We start from the raw sequence: 19,949 nt of genomic DNA, 5'->3' as shown, positions 1-19,949 counted from the left end.
TTCACGGACTCTCCTGAGCAACCCACTTTGGACCCTACCTTTTTTGATCCCCCAACATACACACCAGTGGCAACCAGCACCACAGTTGACCACGAAGCAGAACCCATCATCCACAGCAGCCCTGCAGGGTCCAACACACCAGGCAACCCAGCAAGGCCAGCTGCACAGCAGCCCAGCGAGGCCCAACAAATGATTCAACAACACCAGCTTTCACACTGAGATGATCAACCAGGGCAACAAGGGCCCCAGATTGACTCACATTGTAAATAGTTACACTATTGACTTTGGGGGGGAGTGTTGTTATATATCTGGACTTGTATTTACTCTGTACAGCCATTAGAGGGCTCATACCCTGGAGTCCCAAGGGATCCCATAATACCTTGGGAGCACATGTATTTAAAGAGTCTTCACAGGTTGGAGAGGCACTCTGGAGACCTGCAATAAAAGACTAAGGTCACACTTTACTTTGAGCTCAAAGTGTTCAATCTGACTCTTTCTCCATACACAACACTATCAATTTGAGTAATACTGATATTGGGGTAGTGAGCTCCACCTATTGTGCAGTGTTGAAGACCGTCCCTAATGCTTGCAAATTCATCAGATAGTCTGCAAGCATCTTTCTTTTAAAAGCAGGATATGTGAAATCTGGAACCTTAGGCTCTTCAGCTAAGAGGCAACTCTCTAGTCAGCAAAGTTTTCCTCCTCATGCTCCACCCCCCCAGCTGCTCCTACTTGCTCGTGTTCTGTGTTTTACCCAGTTCGGTTCCCTATGCCGAACTTTCTAATCCCTGAGAGTGGATGTTTCTGGGTTGGTTCTTGAGAGGGAAAGAATGAAAGCCAGCAAATGCTGCTGACAGTCTGGATGCACAGGGGCCTGGTTTTTCATCTCCCTTGAGCAAATCTTTGGAGGGAAAGAAGAAGAGATTAGAATGGGCTGCTGAGGAGTGAAGTTCACCTTACTTGCAGTAGAAAGAATCTGATCGTGTTTGCTGACAGATAATGTGGAATACAATGGAATGTGAAAGAAGAGAACCAGAATGTCCTGATGAACCTGCAGCGGGGAGCTTTCCCAACTTCACTATCCTCAGGAGTTCTAATGCTTCCTCTTCATCGGGTGGAGAGAGCAAACTCTACTATTTGACTCTTGCGATTTCACCTGAGTGGAACATCCAGACTTAACTTCACAGGCTGAATAATGGCAAGTTGGGGTGCCAGAGGAGAGCCAGTGCACATGGAATTATATGTCAACAAGAGTCAATACTTTCAGGAAAAGAAGGAATAGTTTTAAGTAACAAAAATGATGAGGTACTTTTACGTATTCCTTGGTCTCTGTTACGGAGCATTTAACAATCTGATGAAGCTGCAAGACCCTTGGGTAACCTTGACAATTAGCATTTTCATGTAATTGCCTGAGAAATAAGCCTAACCTTTTTGATATTTTTCTAATTATTTTCAAAGTGAAGCCAATGAGATGGGAAAGGTGGTTGATTTATTGAGGTTGTAATATAATAAGTATTTACAGAAAAATTAATTCTAAATTAAGTGTGTTCTTCAGGACAATGAGTGATGCAATGATTAGAATCATTCTGAGATTTGAACATGAAACTAGCCCAGATCTATGCGACAAGCGTCTTCTCTCTGACCCCTGCGATAGTCCTCAGTGAAATAAGATTGGACAGTGTCAATCCGTTTCTAGTTGGGCCTATAATTTGGCACTAAATGGTGCGAAAGCGAAAACATTATCCAGATTGCCTATGACTGGCTATAGAGAGAAATTGAAATATAACACTGGTATGAAAAGGATGTTCTTCTGAGGTTGAGGTGAAGACATATTGAAGATATAATAGGCACAGTGAGAGCTTCAGTTTACATTTGGTCCAAATGTTCATTGACCTGGGAGCATGTAGTGCTGGTAATAGGTGCAAATAATGAAAAATATATTCCATTCCTGAACACTGGAAATTAATGATCATAAAGTTCAGTAATAAATACAGATAGAAACAGCTCTTTGGAACAACATTTATCACAGTTATTCAGCACCAAAGTTTTAAACACATATGCCAAGAAATGACTGCACATTATTACTGTACACACAGGTTTATATCAAATTACTCTGCTGTTTGAAGAGGCATTTATTTTTAAGCAGATTAATGTCGCAGTTTAAGTAGTGATTAGAAGAATTTGATGCTTTCATATAATATTCGAGTAATTTCTAGGCTATAATTCTGTGAGGTCAATTTTAACTTTTGGGCAGGACACCAGCAGAGCGTGCTGGCCATGCAACTATGCTGGGAGCAAAGAGGCTGCAACTATTTTGAGGCCCGAGCCTCATTTAAATAGGACCGGTGAGCTGTCCGCCACAAACATGCATCCTGATGTAGCTCACTGGATTCAGGCTATCGCTATCAGGTGGCTCAGACGCTGCTTGGCTGGTACTAAGGCAAGTCCTGGGGGAGAGTGTTTCTGATCACTGGAGATGGGGGAGCCCGGGACAGCAGCTGCCTATGTTAACCTTATGGAGTCCACAGGATCACGCCTGTTCCTTCCGGCTCCACAATAATAATTTTAATCTTACCATTTTGGCCCTCATTGGCTGCACTGCCAAAGTAACATTGGGCAAAGTGTGCACAACACCCAGCTATCTCCCAAAATAGCTATTGAAGTCCTACGTTCTGACCCAGATTTGCATATTAAAAGGGCCTACCATCTGAAATAGCCCAACAGTAGAACCTTTCAGGATGGTGGTGGCCAGAGTGCCATTGTAAATGGGTCAGTAATTGCTGCAGCTACTTTAACACTGTTACCCCCTCGCTTAGGTAGGGTGACTCAAGTTAAAATCTATCCGTGCTTTTTAATGTTAATTTCAAAATTAATCTTAGTTTCCAATTTTCTTTGTTCTTACATGACTTAATGGTCATATTTTAATTCATATGTTCACTAGAAACTAGACCTAATTAGGAGGTAAAATCCCTCTTTAATGAAAAATGCCTGTGTTTCTCCAAAATGAATGAGTTGCTAACCCAATCGCAGTTTCACAATGCACATTTCAAAGCTGCATTCTTGTAATTTCATTAGATAGTTATTAGTTATGGGGAAAACAAGCATTCACCTATTTTTCAATAAAAAAGCAATTCCAGGTTCAGAATGTTCAGCTAAGTAGTAATATTCCAAAAGAAAAAATGAGCAGTTAATTCACAGCACTCCCTTAATATTGGAGTAAACAATTAACATGCGGCGTACCACTGACAACTAGTTAGTTATAAATTACCAGTATAGAACTAACTAATTAGTAAATTAAAATGCATCATTTAGTGTTTAGTGACATTATGTAACAAGAGTTATTCATTTGCAATAAACTTTGATTATGAAACATTTGTAAATGTTGTAATTTGCATTGCAGCGCAGCCGATGGAATGATTATTTTTTTACCCATCCAGTAGCTCAACATTTGTACTGTCCACCAAAACATGCTGAAGTTAGAACTGATAGTTTCTCAGGTGTAGCTTACCAATACCTGTAGCAATTTTTACATCAGTCTCTGCATTTGTGTGACGCATGCTGTATACATGCCCTTAGCTATCGTTCTAATGGTGTCCTCCTCAAATTTGGGATGATGATTCTGTCCTTCAAATAATCAGAGGAGTTGAAAAACATAACCTGAACAAATTAAACATTAGCATTAACTTGTAATTTTATTGCTGTTGCTGGTATCATGCCCTGCGCTATTTGGTTTGCCATTTTTGATTGCACACTGGGGAGATGGGAGAGGAATGGCTGCAATGAGCATCTGAAGAATAGAGATCATACTTCCTCATCCCTACCATTATCATTAGCACCTTCCTGTCTCATTTGATTTGTGATGTGTTGATATTAGACCAAGCCCTTGAAATTTTTAGTAAGTTATTTGTAAATCAGTGTTAAGGGTACGCCAATCAAACCGTGTCAGGGAAAAAGAAAACATTTTGTGGCACCTAATAATATTTTGGGCTGAATGATTCAACTGGCATAGATGCCAATCCCTTGATCTGCTAATCCCTTACTCCAGCAACCTGGCTTTCGCCAACACACCATCACATTCATACCACAGTACTATTCATAGTATTAATGTTTCAGCGTTTTTTCACAAGTACAAAGTCACAATTGCAACCGCTCAAATGTGCTTAGCACTCCCACAAACTGTAATAACACAGGAAGGAGCACTGTTCTGTGATAATGAAATGCACTGTGACTGAGCTGGCATTTTTAACATGGCTTTGAGGTGGCACAATAATCATTTGTAATCTTTATACATAAATAATTTCATTATTATTCCTGGGCATGTGAACTTCTTGAAGTAAAAATGGATCTTTACAGACTTATCAAAATTATAAAATAGGTCTGGAAAATCATATCTTGATCAGGTTAAACAATCATGAAGAGTTATTGATAGTTACAATCAGATGATCCTTTCCTCGCTGTGAAGGATGAGACACAGTTCTCCGAGTCAACAGTCAGGCACAGTAAGAAGAATGGATCGGAAAAGTAAAAACATATAAAATATAAACTAATGCAAGACCTCTTTATAACATTTATTTATTGCAAACGCCCCTTTTAAAAGTTACTTTTCCCGGTTTTGGGGTGTCCCTCTATCTTGCATTATTCCTTGACCAAGAAGATGGGCAGACAATCCTGCTCCTAAGACATTGCTACTGCTGCTCTATAACTCTCACAGTATGTAAGGAAACATTTCTGTTTAGCACATCTCTAATATATAGTGTCTATATATAATGTAAATTTTCCAGTTGCTAAGAATGGAATGAGCACTGCAGGGGTAGGAAATCTTTCGGAAATGGCTCTCACCATATCTCCACCCATTGCGCACTTTGACTGGTTCTAACTGAAGATGTCCCTGAAGTTGTCACATGCTCCATGCTGGACTGCAATTCATGCACAGCCGAACAATTTTGGGCAATGGGCTCTTCCAAAGTTGCCAGCGCATCCTTGCATTCTGCCTTGCACACTCTTTAACAATATCTAAAAATATTGATCCTGGGATAGCATACTTCTTTTAAATGCAGGTTATCTGATGTCTGACTCTTCAGGCTCTGCAGCTGAGGAAGAACATGAGATGGCTCTCCAGCCAGTAGGTTTCTGCTCCACATCTGCTACCACCACATGTTCCTGCTTCATTAATTCTTTCTGATTCACCTGGTACACCCTCCTGAAAGTGACAATTGAAATCCCCAGGGTGGTGTATCTGTGCTGGTGCATGCTACAGGCTAAGTGTCTAATGTAGGATGCTCTGAAGTGCTGTAATGCTGGATATTTAGGGAAGATTAGGCTGGCTCTTGCTGGCAGCTATAGAAGCAAAAGAGGAATAGATGTCAGATTGCTGGCTACAGACGTCCCCTTCCAATAGTGTTGACATAACCAGTGTGTGTAACGGTAGAGTTCCTGTGTGTGATGGAACAAATGAGTGAAAAAAATCTACCGAGAAAGCATGATACTATTCCTCCGTTTCAGGGAGGGTTCTGGCTTCAACTTGACCCACTCAGTGTTCTCCAACCCCTGCATGGCCTCTTCAAAGGACTTATGGCTTCCAACTTTTGGGGCCCTCTTACCACCTCTTATATGCCAGCATGTCTTGTAAGCAAAGTAGAAATGTAGATATGTTGAAAGTTTGAAGAGTTTATACAGAGGGCAATTTGAACCTAAACCACCCATCAGGAAACTGTCAGGACCGGGTGCAACATTGGTTTTACACCCCGCCCAATTTTACTCTTCATAAAAGTCGATGGAGAGTAATATTGAGCGGGGTGCAAAACGGACATTTCACTCAATCCTGTGGGTTTCCCTCCCAGTGAGTTAGGTTAATATTACCCCAAGAGAGAGTGTGAACCAAGTACCCTGTAGCCACAATATATTCCAGTTGTTGTGTGAGTAAATGAATATCTAACATGCAGATAGGTTTTATCCAAACACAGGTTCGACAGTAGTTCCAGTTTTCAGTGACAGTGATAACTTGTACCCAGCTGCTAAAAATAGGTTATCCTGGCAGTCTGTCTTAGTGAGTCCCAGCAGCGTTCCTTGTGGTTTTGGTGGCTGCAGGAGGCCCACAGTTCAAGAACCCAGAGACACTAGCATTGATTCCACACAAAATAAAAGCACCTTATAAGTAAAGGAACAGATTTGTAGTCTGTTAGGTAGATGGTAATTTATGTAAGTCGCTTGGTAGCTTCAGTGATGTGTAAATAGCCTGCGTCAGTGGCAGGAAGTAGCTGCAGTTGAAGACAAACAGTGCAGGGCTCATTTTGCAAAATCCTGCTCCTGCCCGACGATGAGAATTTGTGTGCACCCGTCCATTCGCTTCTGTTCTATGTACTTCCAGCAAATGAAATTCCATCCGGAAGTGTGATTTTGCAAAATTAACTCTCATAAGTTACATAAGAACATAAGAAATAGAAGCAGGAATAGGCCATTCGGCCCCTCGAGCCTGATCCAGCATTCAATAAGCTCATGGCTGATCATCGACATCAACTCCACTTTCCTGCACTATTCCCATATCCCTTCATTCCCTTAATATCCAAACATTAACATGGAGCTTTTTGCTGTGCATACAAAACCAGAACAAAACAATCAAATAATTTACCGTTGCTTGAGATCTTCCAAAGGGAACACTAGGCATGGGCTAATATTCTCACTTTTATAGTGACAGAATTAATTCTGAATTGTCTACATTTTATCTAAAGTTAAAAATCTGAAAATCAACTAATACCTCAGGCAAGTACAACCTTATTCCAATGTTCAAAAAGATTAAGTGAAAAATATCTAGTATTCAATAGTAGTAATTATAAGGAAAACGTCATCATCATCATCATAGGCAGTCCTTCGAAATCGAGGAAGACTTGCTTCCACTCTACATAAGAACATAAGAAATAGGAGCAGGAGTAGGCCATTTGGCCCCTCGAGCCTGCTATGCCAGTCAATAAGATCATGGTTGATCTGATCATGGACTCGGCTCCACTTTCCTGCCTGCTCCCCATAACGCTTTACTTCCTTATCACTCAAAAATCTGTCTATCTCTGTCTTAAATATATTCAAAGACCCAGCCTCCACAGCTCTCTGGGGCAGAGAATTCCATAGATTTACAACCCTCTGAGAGAAGAAATTCTTGCTCATCTCTGTTTTAAATGGGCGGCCCTTTATTCTAAGACTATATCCCCTAGTTTTAGTTTCCCCTATGAGTGGAAATATCCTCTCTGCATCCACCTTGTCGAGCCCCCTCATTATCTTATATGTTTCGATAAGATCACCTCTCATTCTTCTGAACTCCAATGAGTATAAGCACAACCTATTCAACCTAACTTCATAAGTCAACCCACTCACCTCCAGAATCAACCCAGTGCACCTTCTCTGAACAGCCTTCAATGCAAGAATATCCTTCCTTAAATACGGAGACCAAAACTGCACGCAGTACTCCAGGTGTGGCCTCACCAATACCCTGTACAGTTGTAGCAGGACTTCTCTGCTTTTATACTCTATCCCCCTTGCAATAAAGGCCAACATTCCATTTGCCTTCCTGATTACTTGCTGTACTTGCATACTAAGATTTTGTGTTTCATGCACAAGGACCCCAGGTGTCTCTGTACTGCAGCACTTTGCAATTTTTCTCCATTTAAATTATAATTTGCTTTTCTATTATTTCAGCCAAAGTGGATAACCTCACATTTTCCCACATTATACTCCCTCTGCCAAATTTCTGCCCACTCACTTAACTTGACTATATTCCTTTGCAGATTTTTGGTGTCCTCCCTCAGAATTTGCTTTCCCACCCATCTTTGTATCATCAACAAACTTAGTTACATTACACTCAGTCCCTTCATCCAAGTCATTAATATAGATTGTAAATAGTTGCGGACCCAGCACTGAATCTTGCGGCACCCCACTAGTTACTGTTTGCCAACCGGAAAATGATCCATTTTTCTTGACTCTCTGTTTTCTGTTAATTAACCAATCTTCTATCCATGCTAATATATAACCCCCTACCTCGTGAGCTTTTATCTTGTGCAGTAACCTCTTATGTGGCACCTGATCGAATGCCTTCTGGAAATCCAAATACACTACATCCACTGGTTCCCCCTTATCCACCCTGCACATTACATCCTCAAAGAACTCCAGCAAATTTGTCAAACATGATTTCCCTTTCATAAAACTATGCTGACTCTGCTTGATTGAAGCGTGCTTTTCCAAATGTCCCGCTACTGCTTCCTTAATAATGGACTCCAGCATTTTCCCACCTAAAGATGCTCGGCTAACTGGTCTATAGTTTCCTGATTTTTGTCTGCCTCCTTTTTTAAATAGAGGTGTTACACTTGCGTTTTACAATCCGCTGGAACCGTCCCAGAATCCAGGGAATTTTGGTAGATTAAAACCAATGCATCCACTATCTCTGCAGCCACTTCTCTTAAGAACCCATGATGTAAACTAATATGGCAGAGGGATGGGAACCTTCGCAGGGAGACAGAGGGAAGTAGAAGGGGGGGCAGAAGCAAAAGATAGAAAAAAGAAAAGTAAAAGTGGAGGGCAGAGAAACCCAAGGCAAAAATCAAAAAGGGCCACATTACATCAAAATTCTAAAGGGGCAAAGTGTGTTAAAAACACAAGCCTGAAGGTTCTGTGCCTCAATGCGAGGAGTACTCTCGTAATAAGGTGGACGAATTAACTGCGCGGGTAGCAATTAACGAATATGATATAATTGGCATCACGGAGACATGGCTCCAGGGTGATCAAGGCTGGGAACTCAACATCAAGGGGTATTCAACATTCAAGAAGGATAGGCAGAAAGGAAAAGGAGGTGGGGTAGCGTCGCTGGTTAAAGAGGAAATTAACACAATAGTAAGGAAGGACATTAGCTTGGATGATGTGGAATCTGTATGGGTAGAACTGCAGAATACCAAAGGGCAGAAAACGCTAGTGGGAGTTGTGTACCAAACAGTAGTAATGAGGTTGGGGACAGCAGCAAACAAGAAATTAAGGATGCGTGCAATAAAGGTACAGCAGTTATCATGGGCTACTTTAATCTACATATAGATTGGGCTAACCAAACTGGTTGCAATACGGTGGAGGAGGATTTCCTGGATTGTATTAAGGATGGTTTTCTAAACCAATATGTCGAGGAACCAACAAGAGGGCTGGCCATCCTAGACTGGGTGATGTGTAATGAGAAAGGACTAATTAGCAATCTTGTTGTGCGAGGCCCCTTGGGGAAGAGTGACCATAATATGGTAGAATTCTTTATTAAGATGGAGAGTGACACATTTAATTGAGAGACTAGGGTTCTGAACGTAAGGAAAGGTAACTTCGATGGTATGAGAAGTGAATTGGCTAGAATAGACTGGCGAATGATACTTAAAAGGTTGACAGTGGAGAGGCAACGGCAAACATTTAAAGATCACATAGATGAACTTCAACAATTGTACATCCCTGTCTGGCGTAAAAATAAAACAGGGAAGGTGGCTCAACCGTGGCTAACAAGGGAAATTAAGAATAGTGTTAAATCCAAGGAAGAGGCATATAAATCGTCCAGAAAAAGCAGCAAACCTGAGGACTGGGAGAAATTTAGAATTCAGCAGAGGAGGACAAAGGGTTTAATTAGGAGGGGGAAAATAGAGTATGAGAGGAAGCTTGCTGGGAACATAAAAACTGACTGCAAAAGCTTCTATAGATATGGGAAGAGAAAAAGATTAGTGAAGACAAACGTAGGTCCCTTGCAGTCAGATTCAGGTGAACTTATAATGGGGAACAAAGAAATGGCAGACCAATACAACAAATAGTTTGGTTCTGTCTTCATGAAGGAAGACACAAATAACCTTTCGGAAATACTAGGGGACCGAGGGTCTAGAGAGAAGGAGGAACTGAAGAAAATCCTTATTAGGCAGGAAATTGTGTTAGGGAAATTGATGGGATTGAAGGCCGATAAATCGTTGGGGCCTGATAGTCTGCATCCCAGCGTACTTAAGGAAGTGGCCCTAGAAATAGTAGATGCATTGGTGATCATTTGCCAACAGTCTATCGACTCAGGATCAATTCCAATGGACTGGAGGGTAGCTAATGTAACACCACTTTTTAAAAAAGGAGGGAGAGAGAAAACGGGTATTTATAGACCGGTTAGCCTGACATCAGTAGTGGGGAAAATGTTGGAATCAATTATTAAGGATGAAATAGCAGCGCATTCGGAAAGCAGTGACAGGATTGGTTCAAGTCAGCATGGATTTATGAAAGGGAAATCATGCTTGACAAATCTTCTAGAATTTTTTGAGGCTGTAACTAGTAGAGTGGACAAGGGAGAACCAGTGGATGTGGTGTATTTGGACTTTCAAAAGGCTTTTGACAAGATCCCACACAAGAAATTGATGTGCAAAATTAAAGCACATGGTATTGGGGCTAATGTACTGATGTGGATAGAGAACTGGCTGGCAGACAGGAAGCAGAAAGTCAGGATAAACGGGTTCTTTTCAAAATGGCAGGCAGTGACTAGTGGGGTGCCGCAGGGCTCAGTGTTCAGTGCTGGGACCTCAGCTATTTACAATATACATCAATGATTTAGATGAAGGAATTGAGTGTAATATCTCCAAGTTTTCAGATACCACTAAGCTGTGGGGGCAGTGTGAGCTGTGAGGAGGATGCTAAGAGGCTGCAGGGTGACTTGGACAGGTAAGGTGAGTGGGCAAATGCATGGCAGATGCAGTATAATGTGGATAAATGTGAGGTTATCCACTTTGTTGGCAAAAACACGATGGCAGTATATTATCTGAATGGCGGCAGATTAGTAAAAGGGGAGGTGCAACGAGACCTGAGTGTCATGGTACATCAGTCATTGAAAGTTGGCATGCAGGTACAGCAGGCGGTGAAGAAGGCAAATGGTATGTTGGCCTTCATTGCTAGGGGATTTGAGTATAGGAGCAGGGAGGTCTTACTGCAGTTGTATAGGGTCTTGGTGAGGCCTCACCTGGAATATTGTGTTCAGTTTTGGTCTCCTAATCTGAGGAAGGATGTTCTTGCTATTGAGGGAGTGCAGCGAAGATTCACCAGACTGATTCTCGGGATGGCAGGACTGACATATGAGGATAGACTGAATCGACTTGGCCTGTATTCACTGGAGTTTAGAAGGATGAAGGGGATCTCATAGAAACATATAAAATTCTGATGGGACTGGACAGGTTAAATGCAGAAAGAATGTTCCCGATGTTGGGGAAATCCAGAACCAGGGGACACAGTCTAAGGATAAGGGGTAAGCCATTTAGGACAGAGATGAGGAGAAACTTCTTCACTCAGAGAGTTGTTAACCTGTGGATTTCTCTACTGCAGAGAGTTGTTGATGCCAGTTCATTGGATATATTCAAGAGGGAGTTAGATATGCCCTTACCGCTAAAGGGATCAAGGGGCATGGAAAGAAAGCAGGAAAGGGTACTGAGGTGACTGATCTGCCATGATCTTATTGAATGGTGGTGCAGGCTCGAAGAGCCGAATGGCCTACTCCTGCACCTATTTTCTATGTTTCTATGTTTTTATGTAAGCCATCAGGTCCAAAGAACTTGTCCACCTTTAGTCCCATTATTTTACCGAGTACAACTTCATTGGTGATAGTGATTGTATTATTTTCCTCCCTACCTATAGCCCCTTGATTATCCATTATTGGGATGTTCTTAGTGTCTTCTACTGTGAAAACCGATACAAAATATTTGTTCAACATCTCTGCCATTTCCCTGTTCCCCATTATTAATTCCAGGGGACCAACATTTACTTTAGCCACTCTTTTCCTTTTTATGTACCTGTAGAAACTCTTAATATCTGTTTTTATATTTCATGCTAGTTTACTTTCATAATCTATCTTCCCTCTCCTAATCATTCTTTTAGTCGTTCTCTGCTGGCTTTTAAAAGTTTCCCAATCCTCTGGCCTCCTACTAGTCTTGGCCACATTGTATGCCCTTGTTTTCAATTTGATACCCCCCTTATTTCCTTAGTTAGCCACGGATGGTTATCCCTTCTCTTCCAGTCTTTCCTTCTCATTGGGATATAGTTTTGTTGCGAGATATGAAATATCTCCTTAACTGTCTGCCATTGCTCATCAACCGTCCCATTCTTTACTCTAAAATTGAGTTCTCTGGTGACTGTACAGTCCAATACGGGAATTACAGTCTCTGTCACAGGTGGGACAGACAGTGGTTGAAGGAAAGGGTGGGTGGGGAGTCTGGTTTGCCGCACGCTCCTTCCGCTTTCTGCGCTTGATTTCTGCGTCTCTCGGCGATGAGACTGGAGGTGCTCAACGCCCTCCCGGATGCTCTTCCTCCACTTAGGGCGGTCTTGGGCCAGGTATTCCCAGGTACCGGTGGGGATGTTGCACTTTATCAAGGAGGCTTTGAGGGTGTCCTTGAAACATTTCCTCTGCCATCTGGGTCACACTTGCCATGTAGGAGTTCCAAGTAGAGTGCTTTCTTTGGAATTCTCATGTTGGGCATGCGGACGATGTGGCCTGCCCAACAGAGCTGGTCGAGTGTGGTCAGTGCTTAAATGCTGGGGCTGTTGTCCTGAGCGAGAACACTGATGGTGATGCTTCTATCCTCCCAGTGGATTTTCAGGATCTTGCGGAGGCAGCGCGGATAATACTTCTCCAGCGCTTTGAGGTGTCTACTGTATATGGTCCACGTCTCTGAGCCATATAGGAGAGTGGGTATCACTACTGCCCTGTAGACCATAAGCTTGGTGCCTGGTCTTCAAACACTCTCTTCCTCAGGCGACCAAAGACTGTGCTGGCACACTGGAGATCGCGTTGGACCATGTCATCGATGTCTGCCCTTGCTGAAAGTATGCTCCCGAGATATGGAAATACCAGTGCCGTCAGCCACTGGGAAAGTAATCGCAAGAATCCTCCTCAATCATCTTCTCCCTGTGGCCGAAGAGCTCTTCCCAGAGTCACAATGCGGATTCTGTCCACTAAGGGGTACAACTGCAAGAGAAATGCAGTGAACAGCACAAACCTGCTTTACCTTCTTTGACATGGCCTTCTTTGACCTTCTTTGACACTGTCAACCGTGAGGGACTATGGAGTGTCCTCCTCCATTTCGGCTGTCCCCAGAAGTTTTTCACCATCCTTCACCTGCTCCATGACGACATGCAAGCCGTGATCCACCACAGACCCAATCCACGCCTGGACCAGGGTCAAGCAGGGCTGCGTCATCGCGCCAATACTCTTCTCGATCTTCCTTGCCGCAATGCTCCATCTCACTTTCAACAAGCTCCCCACTGGAGTGGAACTAAACTATAGAACCAATGGGAACCTGTTCAACCTTCGTCACCTCCAGGCTAGTTCCAAGGTCGTCCCACCCTCTGTCATCGAGCGACAGTACGTGGATGACGCTTGCGTCTGCGCACATTCAGAGGTCGAACTCCAAACCATCGTCAACATCTTCACTGAGGCGTATGAAAGCATGGGCCTTACATTAAACATCCATAAGACAAAGGTCCTCCACCAACCTGACCCTACCACACAGCACTGCCCCCGGGTCATCAAAATCCACAGCGCGGTCTTGGACAACGTGGACCATTTTCCATAGGGAAAAAGTGGTCGACATATTGTGGACCTAATTTTATATTTAATGATGGCTCAGTCAAATCTAAGCGTTATGGACACCAATAGGTACAATGCTGAAATGGCCAAAAGTCTGATGTGTTTGTTTTTCATTGATTCAGTATTTATATGCACAATTTGAAACAATTTTATTTATTTATCTAAAAATGCTTTAGATATATAAATATACAGCTTTATCAATTAAACAAGATACAGTGCATTGCAGCCATCAATTAAATACAGTGGTGTACATTACTTTAGAAATTTACACATGACACAAATGTTATACTGTTATACTGGAGTGTCCCTAACTCTGAGGTCTGTTAATCTGAAATTATAGTGAACTAGCACAATCCCGATAGTGGCTTTTATGTTATGGCACAGTTTGTGTATGTTGTATTTGAGCTGTTTTGCTCTGTGGAATCATACACATTTTAATCATTTTGCTTCCGGCTCCACTTTATTATTTTCGACACAGCGGCGAGGTAAATTGTGACCATAGCATAGGTAAGTCAGACTATTTGCAGCATTTCATAACGTTGAAGATATCTCACAAAATGGGCCAAGTCCTTCTATGGGATGTATTTCCTATACCACTGCATGAATAGCCATTACTCATTCCATGCATTCTCATATTCTTACTAGTTCAACCATGGTTTACTGCCAAACACAGTAATAAAATAACATATTTTTCACAACTGTAGTGAAATGCTAACATTGGACCTTATGGAGCTGGATTTTCAGGCTTCTGCCGCCCTTGTTAGCACCCCGGAGGGGCGGCAATGGCAGCGGTAAGTACTTCCGGGCGGGTGGCCAGCTTCCAGTGCCCCACCGGGACTTTCGGTGCCGGTTTCGGCGGGGCGCGTGGCATTACCATCCCGAAGAGGCGAGCCTCTGGTTGCAACACCAGCTTGATTTTTTGCTGCCGTCGACCCTTAGCGCTCCGTAGAGTGCCTTGCTGGGACCGCCTGTGAAAGTGGGTGGTCTGAGCTGTAGCGGCTGCAGTGAGGTGAGTAATGTCGACCTCGGGTAAGTGGGTTTGTTATTTTTTTTTGCGATTTATGTTGAGGTGGCGTGCGTTATTTATTGGGATGCTTTTGGTGTTTTTTTTTCAGGTTTCTTTTTGCCCTCCAGGCCTCTCGTACAGCACTCCGAGGCCGGCTGTTTAGCTCGGAATTTTCACTTGCTCAGCCGGTCTAGCGCCTTAAGAGAGGTAACACCTCCCTTAGCACTCAACCCCACACATTTTGCTGACTGAGGCGCAAACTGTTCCTGAGCTCAAAACTTTACTGCCCTGCCACCATTACCGCCCCAAAATGAGCTGAACCAAAAATCCAGTCCATATTATATCTGTGTGCAACGCTGCATATATAGTAGTTGAAATCATTGTTTTTTTGTGAAATCCACTTCACTATGTACAAAGTCCTCAGAGCAGGATTATCTGCCCAACTGTACATACCGTATAAACATTGCACACATCTAAACTTGCATTATACATATAATGAAACTGCTAAGTGAATTACATTAATATGTGGCTTGTGGTAGTTTGTTCCAGGTACGAGGCAACTTGTGTCATTAGCTGAATAACTACCTACAGCAGAACAGTGAAACTAATAGGATGTTCACTGGGTCTGATAATAGCTTTTGAATATAGTATACAGTATATGTTCCATAATGTTTAAATGATTAGAGCACAGCTTCATATGAAAGAAAGTATCAGAAATAAAGTAATATAATCAACAGCTTAGCCTAATAGCTTTAGGTAATGAAGTTAAATTGTGATGAGTTTGTCAGAAGAAATTATTTTCTTTTACAAATCTGAAATGCCTGCAAATGTTACCAATGAGCACTTTCTGAAACAATTACAGAAAGCAAGTATTGATACTTTTAGTAGCAAGGATGAGCTTATTTTCATGAAATCTTCTTTTATAGCTGACTTGAACAGAATGAATAACGATGTTAAACGCTACAGCTGCACTCCACGAAACTACTCGGTTAACCTTCGAGAAGAGCTGAAGCAGACAAATGCAGTCTTCTTCCCTCGCTGCCTCCTTGTTCAACGTTGTGGGGGAAACTGTGCCTGCGGAACTGAACACTGGCGATCCTGCAACTGCATGCCAGCCAAAACCATTCTGAAATATCACGAGGTATTTGTAGTTAAATTTTACTTATCTGAGACTGATATAATCTGATGGTTCCAGGAGACTCTTATTTCATCTCTTCAGACACACATCAGCAATAATAGTGTGCAGCATCCCTTGCATACGTTTTAGCAACCCGTCCACTTCCCCAATTGGAAGTATTATATCGGTCCGTACCCTGGTTCATAAACATAGAGTAATGGCTGACTGTGGAAGCCTTCAAAACATTTCTGTATGTGTTAGTTTGGGGCACGTTTCATACATTTGCAATATTAAAGCCAATGAAGAACATAATGCATTACTAATTGACTATGAATCTTTCTGTTTACAATGACTTGGTCCGGCGATTCCTTCTTAATAAAATAATCATGTCATGAAGTTGAGAATACCCAGATGAACAAGTTATTTCTAGAGCAGAACAATGGGTGTAGGAAAACTGCAAAATTAAAGGAAAATACTCATGCAAATTCTGGCATCAGAGCACAAACATAAACAATACTGTTTGTGTGTATTCACAAGTTAACTGAGGATCAGTACAAGTTTTGGGGAGAATTTACTGCAGTTGGTTTATTCAGGATTTTGCTGTTTTCAATGCATGGCTAAAATGGGACTAAAGTTTCTGTTGCGTCTGCAATAACTCAATAGGCTTAGAACCGTGAACTCAATCAGGTGCGATCTGACTTTATTAGCTCTCAAAGTGGGATTAAACATGGAGGCTTTCTTTATATACAAGGGCTGCACGTATGTGTCTGTGGCCCAATGACCTCCGACGGTTGCTCCTCCTGCAAGTAAACCCAGGCATATATACATTATATCATCCCCACCCCCACTGCCCCCGCACCCCCCTCCCCCCCGCCGCAAGATCTTGGTATCAGTCCTATTTACAAATTGAGACGATCCGGGGCTTCCACTCCCGAGTTAATCGTCTCAGTTCAATTCCAGATCTAGGTGAGCTCTCCGAGTCATTCATGACTTGAGGCTGGGTAGCCGACCTAATGGGAGTGGTAGTGTCCATGTTGGGGATTGAAGGTCCAGATTCATTGGCAACAGCAGGGTCTTCTGATGGCTGAAAATGAATCGGTTGGTCATTGATGGTGTCTTCTTCAAGCTGTTCCGGTTCATCTGTGTGCCGCAATTTCGTCTGATCAATGTGGCTCCTGCATGTTTGCCCATTAGTGAGCCTGACAATAAGCACCCTGTTACCCTCCTTGGCCGTAACAGTGCCAGTGACCCACTTGGGGCCTTGACCATAATTTAGCACATACATAGGATCATTAATAGAGATGTCGCGTGACACGGCAATGCGAACATGATACCACTGCTGATGTTGACATCTGTTTTCGATGTGATCGTTAAGATCAGGGTGGACAAGCGAGAGCCTGGTCTTGAGACCTCTCTTCATCAACGGTTCAGCAGGGGGGACCCTGGTAAGCATGTGGTGTCTTGTCCTGTAACTAAGCAGTATGCATGACAAGCGAGTCTGCAAAGAACCGTGAGTTACGCGTTTCAGGCTTTGCTTGATGGTTTGGACAGCCCGCTCCATCAGGCACTCGCTTATCCACCCTGATCTTAACGATCACGTCGAAAACAGACGTCAACATCAGCAGTGGTATCATGATCGCACTGCCATGTCCCGCGACATCTCTGTTAACGATCCTGTGTATGTGCTAAATTTAGGAAAGCAATTACCGAGGTAGTTGAGAAGACCAAGGAACGAACGCAGCTCTGTCACATTCTGGGGTCTGGATGCATTTTTGATGGCCTCTGTTTTCGAGTCGGTAGGCCTGATGCCGTCTGCAGCAATCTTCCTTCCCAGGAATTCGACTTCCAGTGCCATAAAGATGTACTTTGAATGTTTCAGCCTGAACCTCACTTTGTCCAGACGACGTAGAACCTCTTCCAGGTTGTGCAGGTGTTCGGTAGTGTCACAACCTGTGACCAGAATGTCGTCTTGGAACACCACGGTTCTAGGGAACGACTTCAGTAAACTCTCCATATTTCTCTGAAATATGGCTGCAGCCGAGCGAATTCCGAAAGGACACCTGTTGTAAATGAACAGCCCTTTATGCGTATTGATGCACGTAAGTTTCTTCGACGATTCGACATGCTCCTGTTTCATATAGGCCGACATCAGATCCAATTTGGTGAATGACTTGCCCCCGGCTAGTGTTGCAAACAGGTCATCTGTAAAGTCCTGTCCCCTCAGTACAGATTCACATGAGGCATGTAGTGAAGTCAAGGTCATTCTGGACCTGTACCTTTTATTTCAAGCTCTGGAATGCTGCACTTGCCTGAGACCTGTCCTTATATACCTGTCTCTTGCCAGTGCACCCCTGCTGATAAGGTATGCTGGTGGTTACAGGTCATATCTTATTACAGTCATGAAGAGCATGTTAGAATACACTTACATATAATAATGTAAGATACATGACATCATCCTCCCCCAAGGTCTTATTGTCTTTATAGGTTCAGTCTCTCAGGTGGTCTACGCTCTCGCGTGGAGTGTCTGAGTTGTGGTTCAGTTGTTCGCCTTGGTGTTTGTTTTTCTTTGGGCGTGGTTGTTGTTGACTCGCCTGGGCTGTCTGTTGGGATTGCCCTTTCCTCAGGTTGTTCCCTCTGTCTTCCACCAGGTGTGGTGCGAGTTCCACATTGTAGTCTGCCTCTGGTTCCGCAGTGTTGTTGGTAAATCTGTTTTTGACTTGGTCTACATGCCTCCGGCAAGTTTTGCCTTTGTCCATTTGTACTACCAGTAGCCCGTTTCCTTCCTTGCCCGTTACTGTCCCTGCAAGCCATTTGGGACCCTGCCATAGTTTAATACAAACACTTTGTCCCCTATCTCATTCCATCTCCCCCTCGAATCTCTGTCATGGTACTCAGTCAGCTTACGGCGCTTTGCCTCAACGATTTCGTGCATGTCTGGGAGGATTAATGAGAGCCTTGTTTTTAAAGTCCTTTTCATCAACAGTTGCGCGGGGGGGGGGGGGATCCCAGTCAGTGAGTGCGGACGAGATCTGTATGCCAACAGCAGTCGCGACAGGCGACCCAGCAGCGTGGGACCTTGGATTTTAAGCATGCCATGTTTAATGATTTGCACTGCTCTCTCCGCCTGGCCGTTGGAGGCCGGCTTGAACGGTGCCGTCTTGACGTGATTTATGCCGTGGTCAATTATAAAGTCTTGGAATTCTGCGCTGGTGAAGCACGGACCATTGTCACTGACCAATATGTCAGGGATTCCGTGCGTTGCAAACATGGTTGCGAGGCTCTCCACAGTGGTGGAGGTTGTGCTCGAGTTTAAAATGGTGCATTCGATCCACTTTGAAAATGCATCTACAACTTCGAGGAACATATTGCCCATGAATGGGCCAGCATAGTCTACGTGCACCCGCGACCACGGTTTGGTAGGACAGGGCCAGGGGATCAGTGGAGCCTCCCTGGGGGCATTGCTGAGTTGGGCACAAATGGTGCACCTTCGGACGCAGAGCTCCAAGTCCGCGTCAATACCAGGCCACCAGATGTGGGATCTGGCTATGGCCTTCATAAGAACGACCCCCGGGTGCTCACGGTGGAGCTCCCGGACAAATGCCTCTCTGCCTCGCAGAGGCATGATTACTCGGCTGCCCCACATCAGGCAGTTTGCTTGTAGTGATAGCTCATGCATGCGCCTGTGAAAGGGTTTTAATTCCTCGGGGCAGGCATCGCGAGCCTCTGCCCAATCACCGGTTAGGACACATCTTTTTACTAAGGATAACGTGGGGTCGCTGGCCGTCCAGGCTCTGATTTGGCGAGCCGTCATGGGTGAACCTGTGGACTCAAAGGCATTGATTGCCATGACTATCTCATAGTCCTGTTCGTCAGACTCTTCCGTGGTCGCCAGGGGTAGCCTGCTGAGCGCGTCGGCACAGTTGTCTGTGCCTGGTCTGTGCCTTATGATATAGTCGTAGGACGCCAGCATGAGTGCCCACCGTTGAATTCGCACTGAGGCGTTGGCGTTTATTGCCTTGCTCTCGGATAGGAGGGACGTGAGGGGCTTGTGGTTGGTTTCTAACGCGAACTTGGCCCCGAAAAGGTATTGGTGCATCTTTTTGACACTGTACACGCACCCGAGCGCCTCCTTCTCTTCCATTCCATACCTGCGCTCCGCCTGCAAAAGTGACCTGGAGGCATAAACTATGGGTTGTAATTTGCCCGCGCTATTGACATGT

General features: G+C 43.7%; 1 protein-coding gene across 3 annotated transcripts in view; it reads left to right on the top strand.

Annotated features, from left to right (window-relative positions):
- Nucleotides 1-19,949, top strand: part of pdgfd (platelet derived growth factor d) — a 228,497-nt gene that overhangs the window by 161,796 nt on the left and 46,752 nt on the right. For all 3 annotated transcript variants that reach the window (XM_070892156.1, XM_070892157.1, XM_070892155.1), the window contains one exon: nucleotides 15,539-15,753. In XM_070892156.1, coding sequence (XP_070748257.1) covers nucleotides 15,539-15,753 — 215 coding nt within the window. The remainder of the gene's footprint in view (nucleotides 1-15,538; nucleotides 15,754-19,949) is intronic.

This window comes from Pristiophorus japonicus, chromosome 10 (genome assembly GCF_044704955.1).
Source record: "Pristiophorus japonicus isolate sPriJap1 chromosome 10, sPriJap1.hap1, whole genome shotgun sequence".
In the NCBI taxonomy this organism is placed as follows: domain Eukaryota; kingdom Metazoa; phylum Chordata; class Chondrichthyes; family Pristiophoridae; genus Pristiophorus; species Pristiophorus japonicus.
The sequence above is the reverse complement of the archived record's forward strand: the minus strand, read 5'-3'. Positions and strand labels throughout refer to the sequence as shown.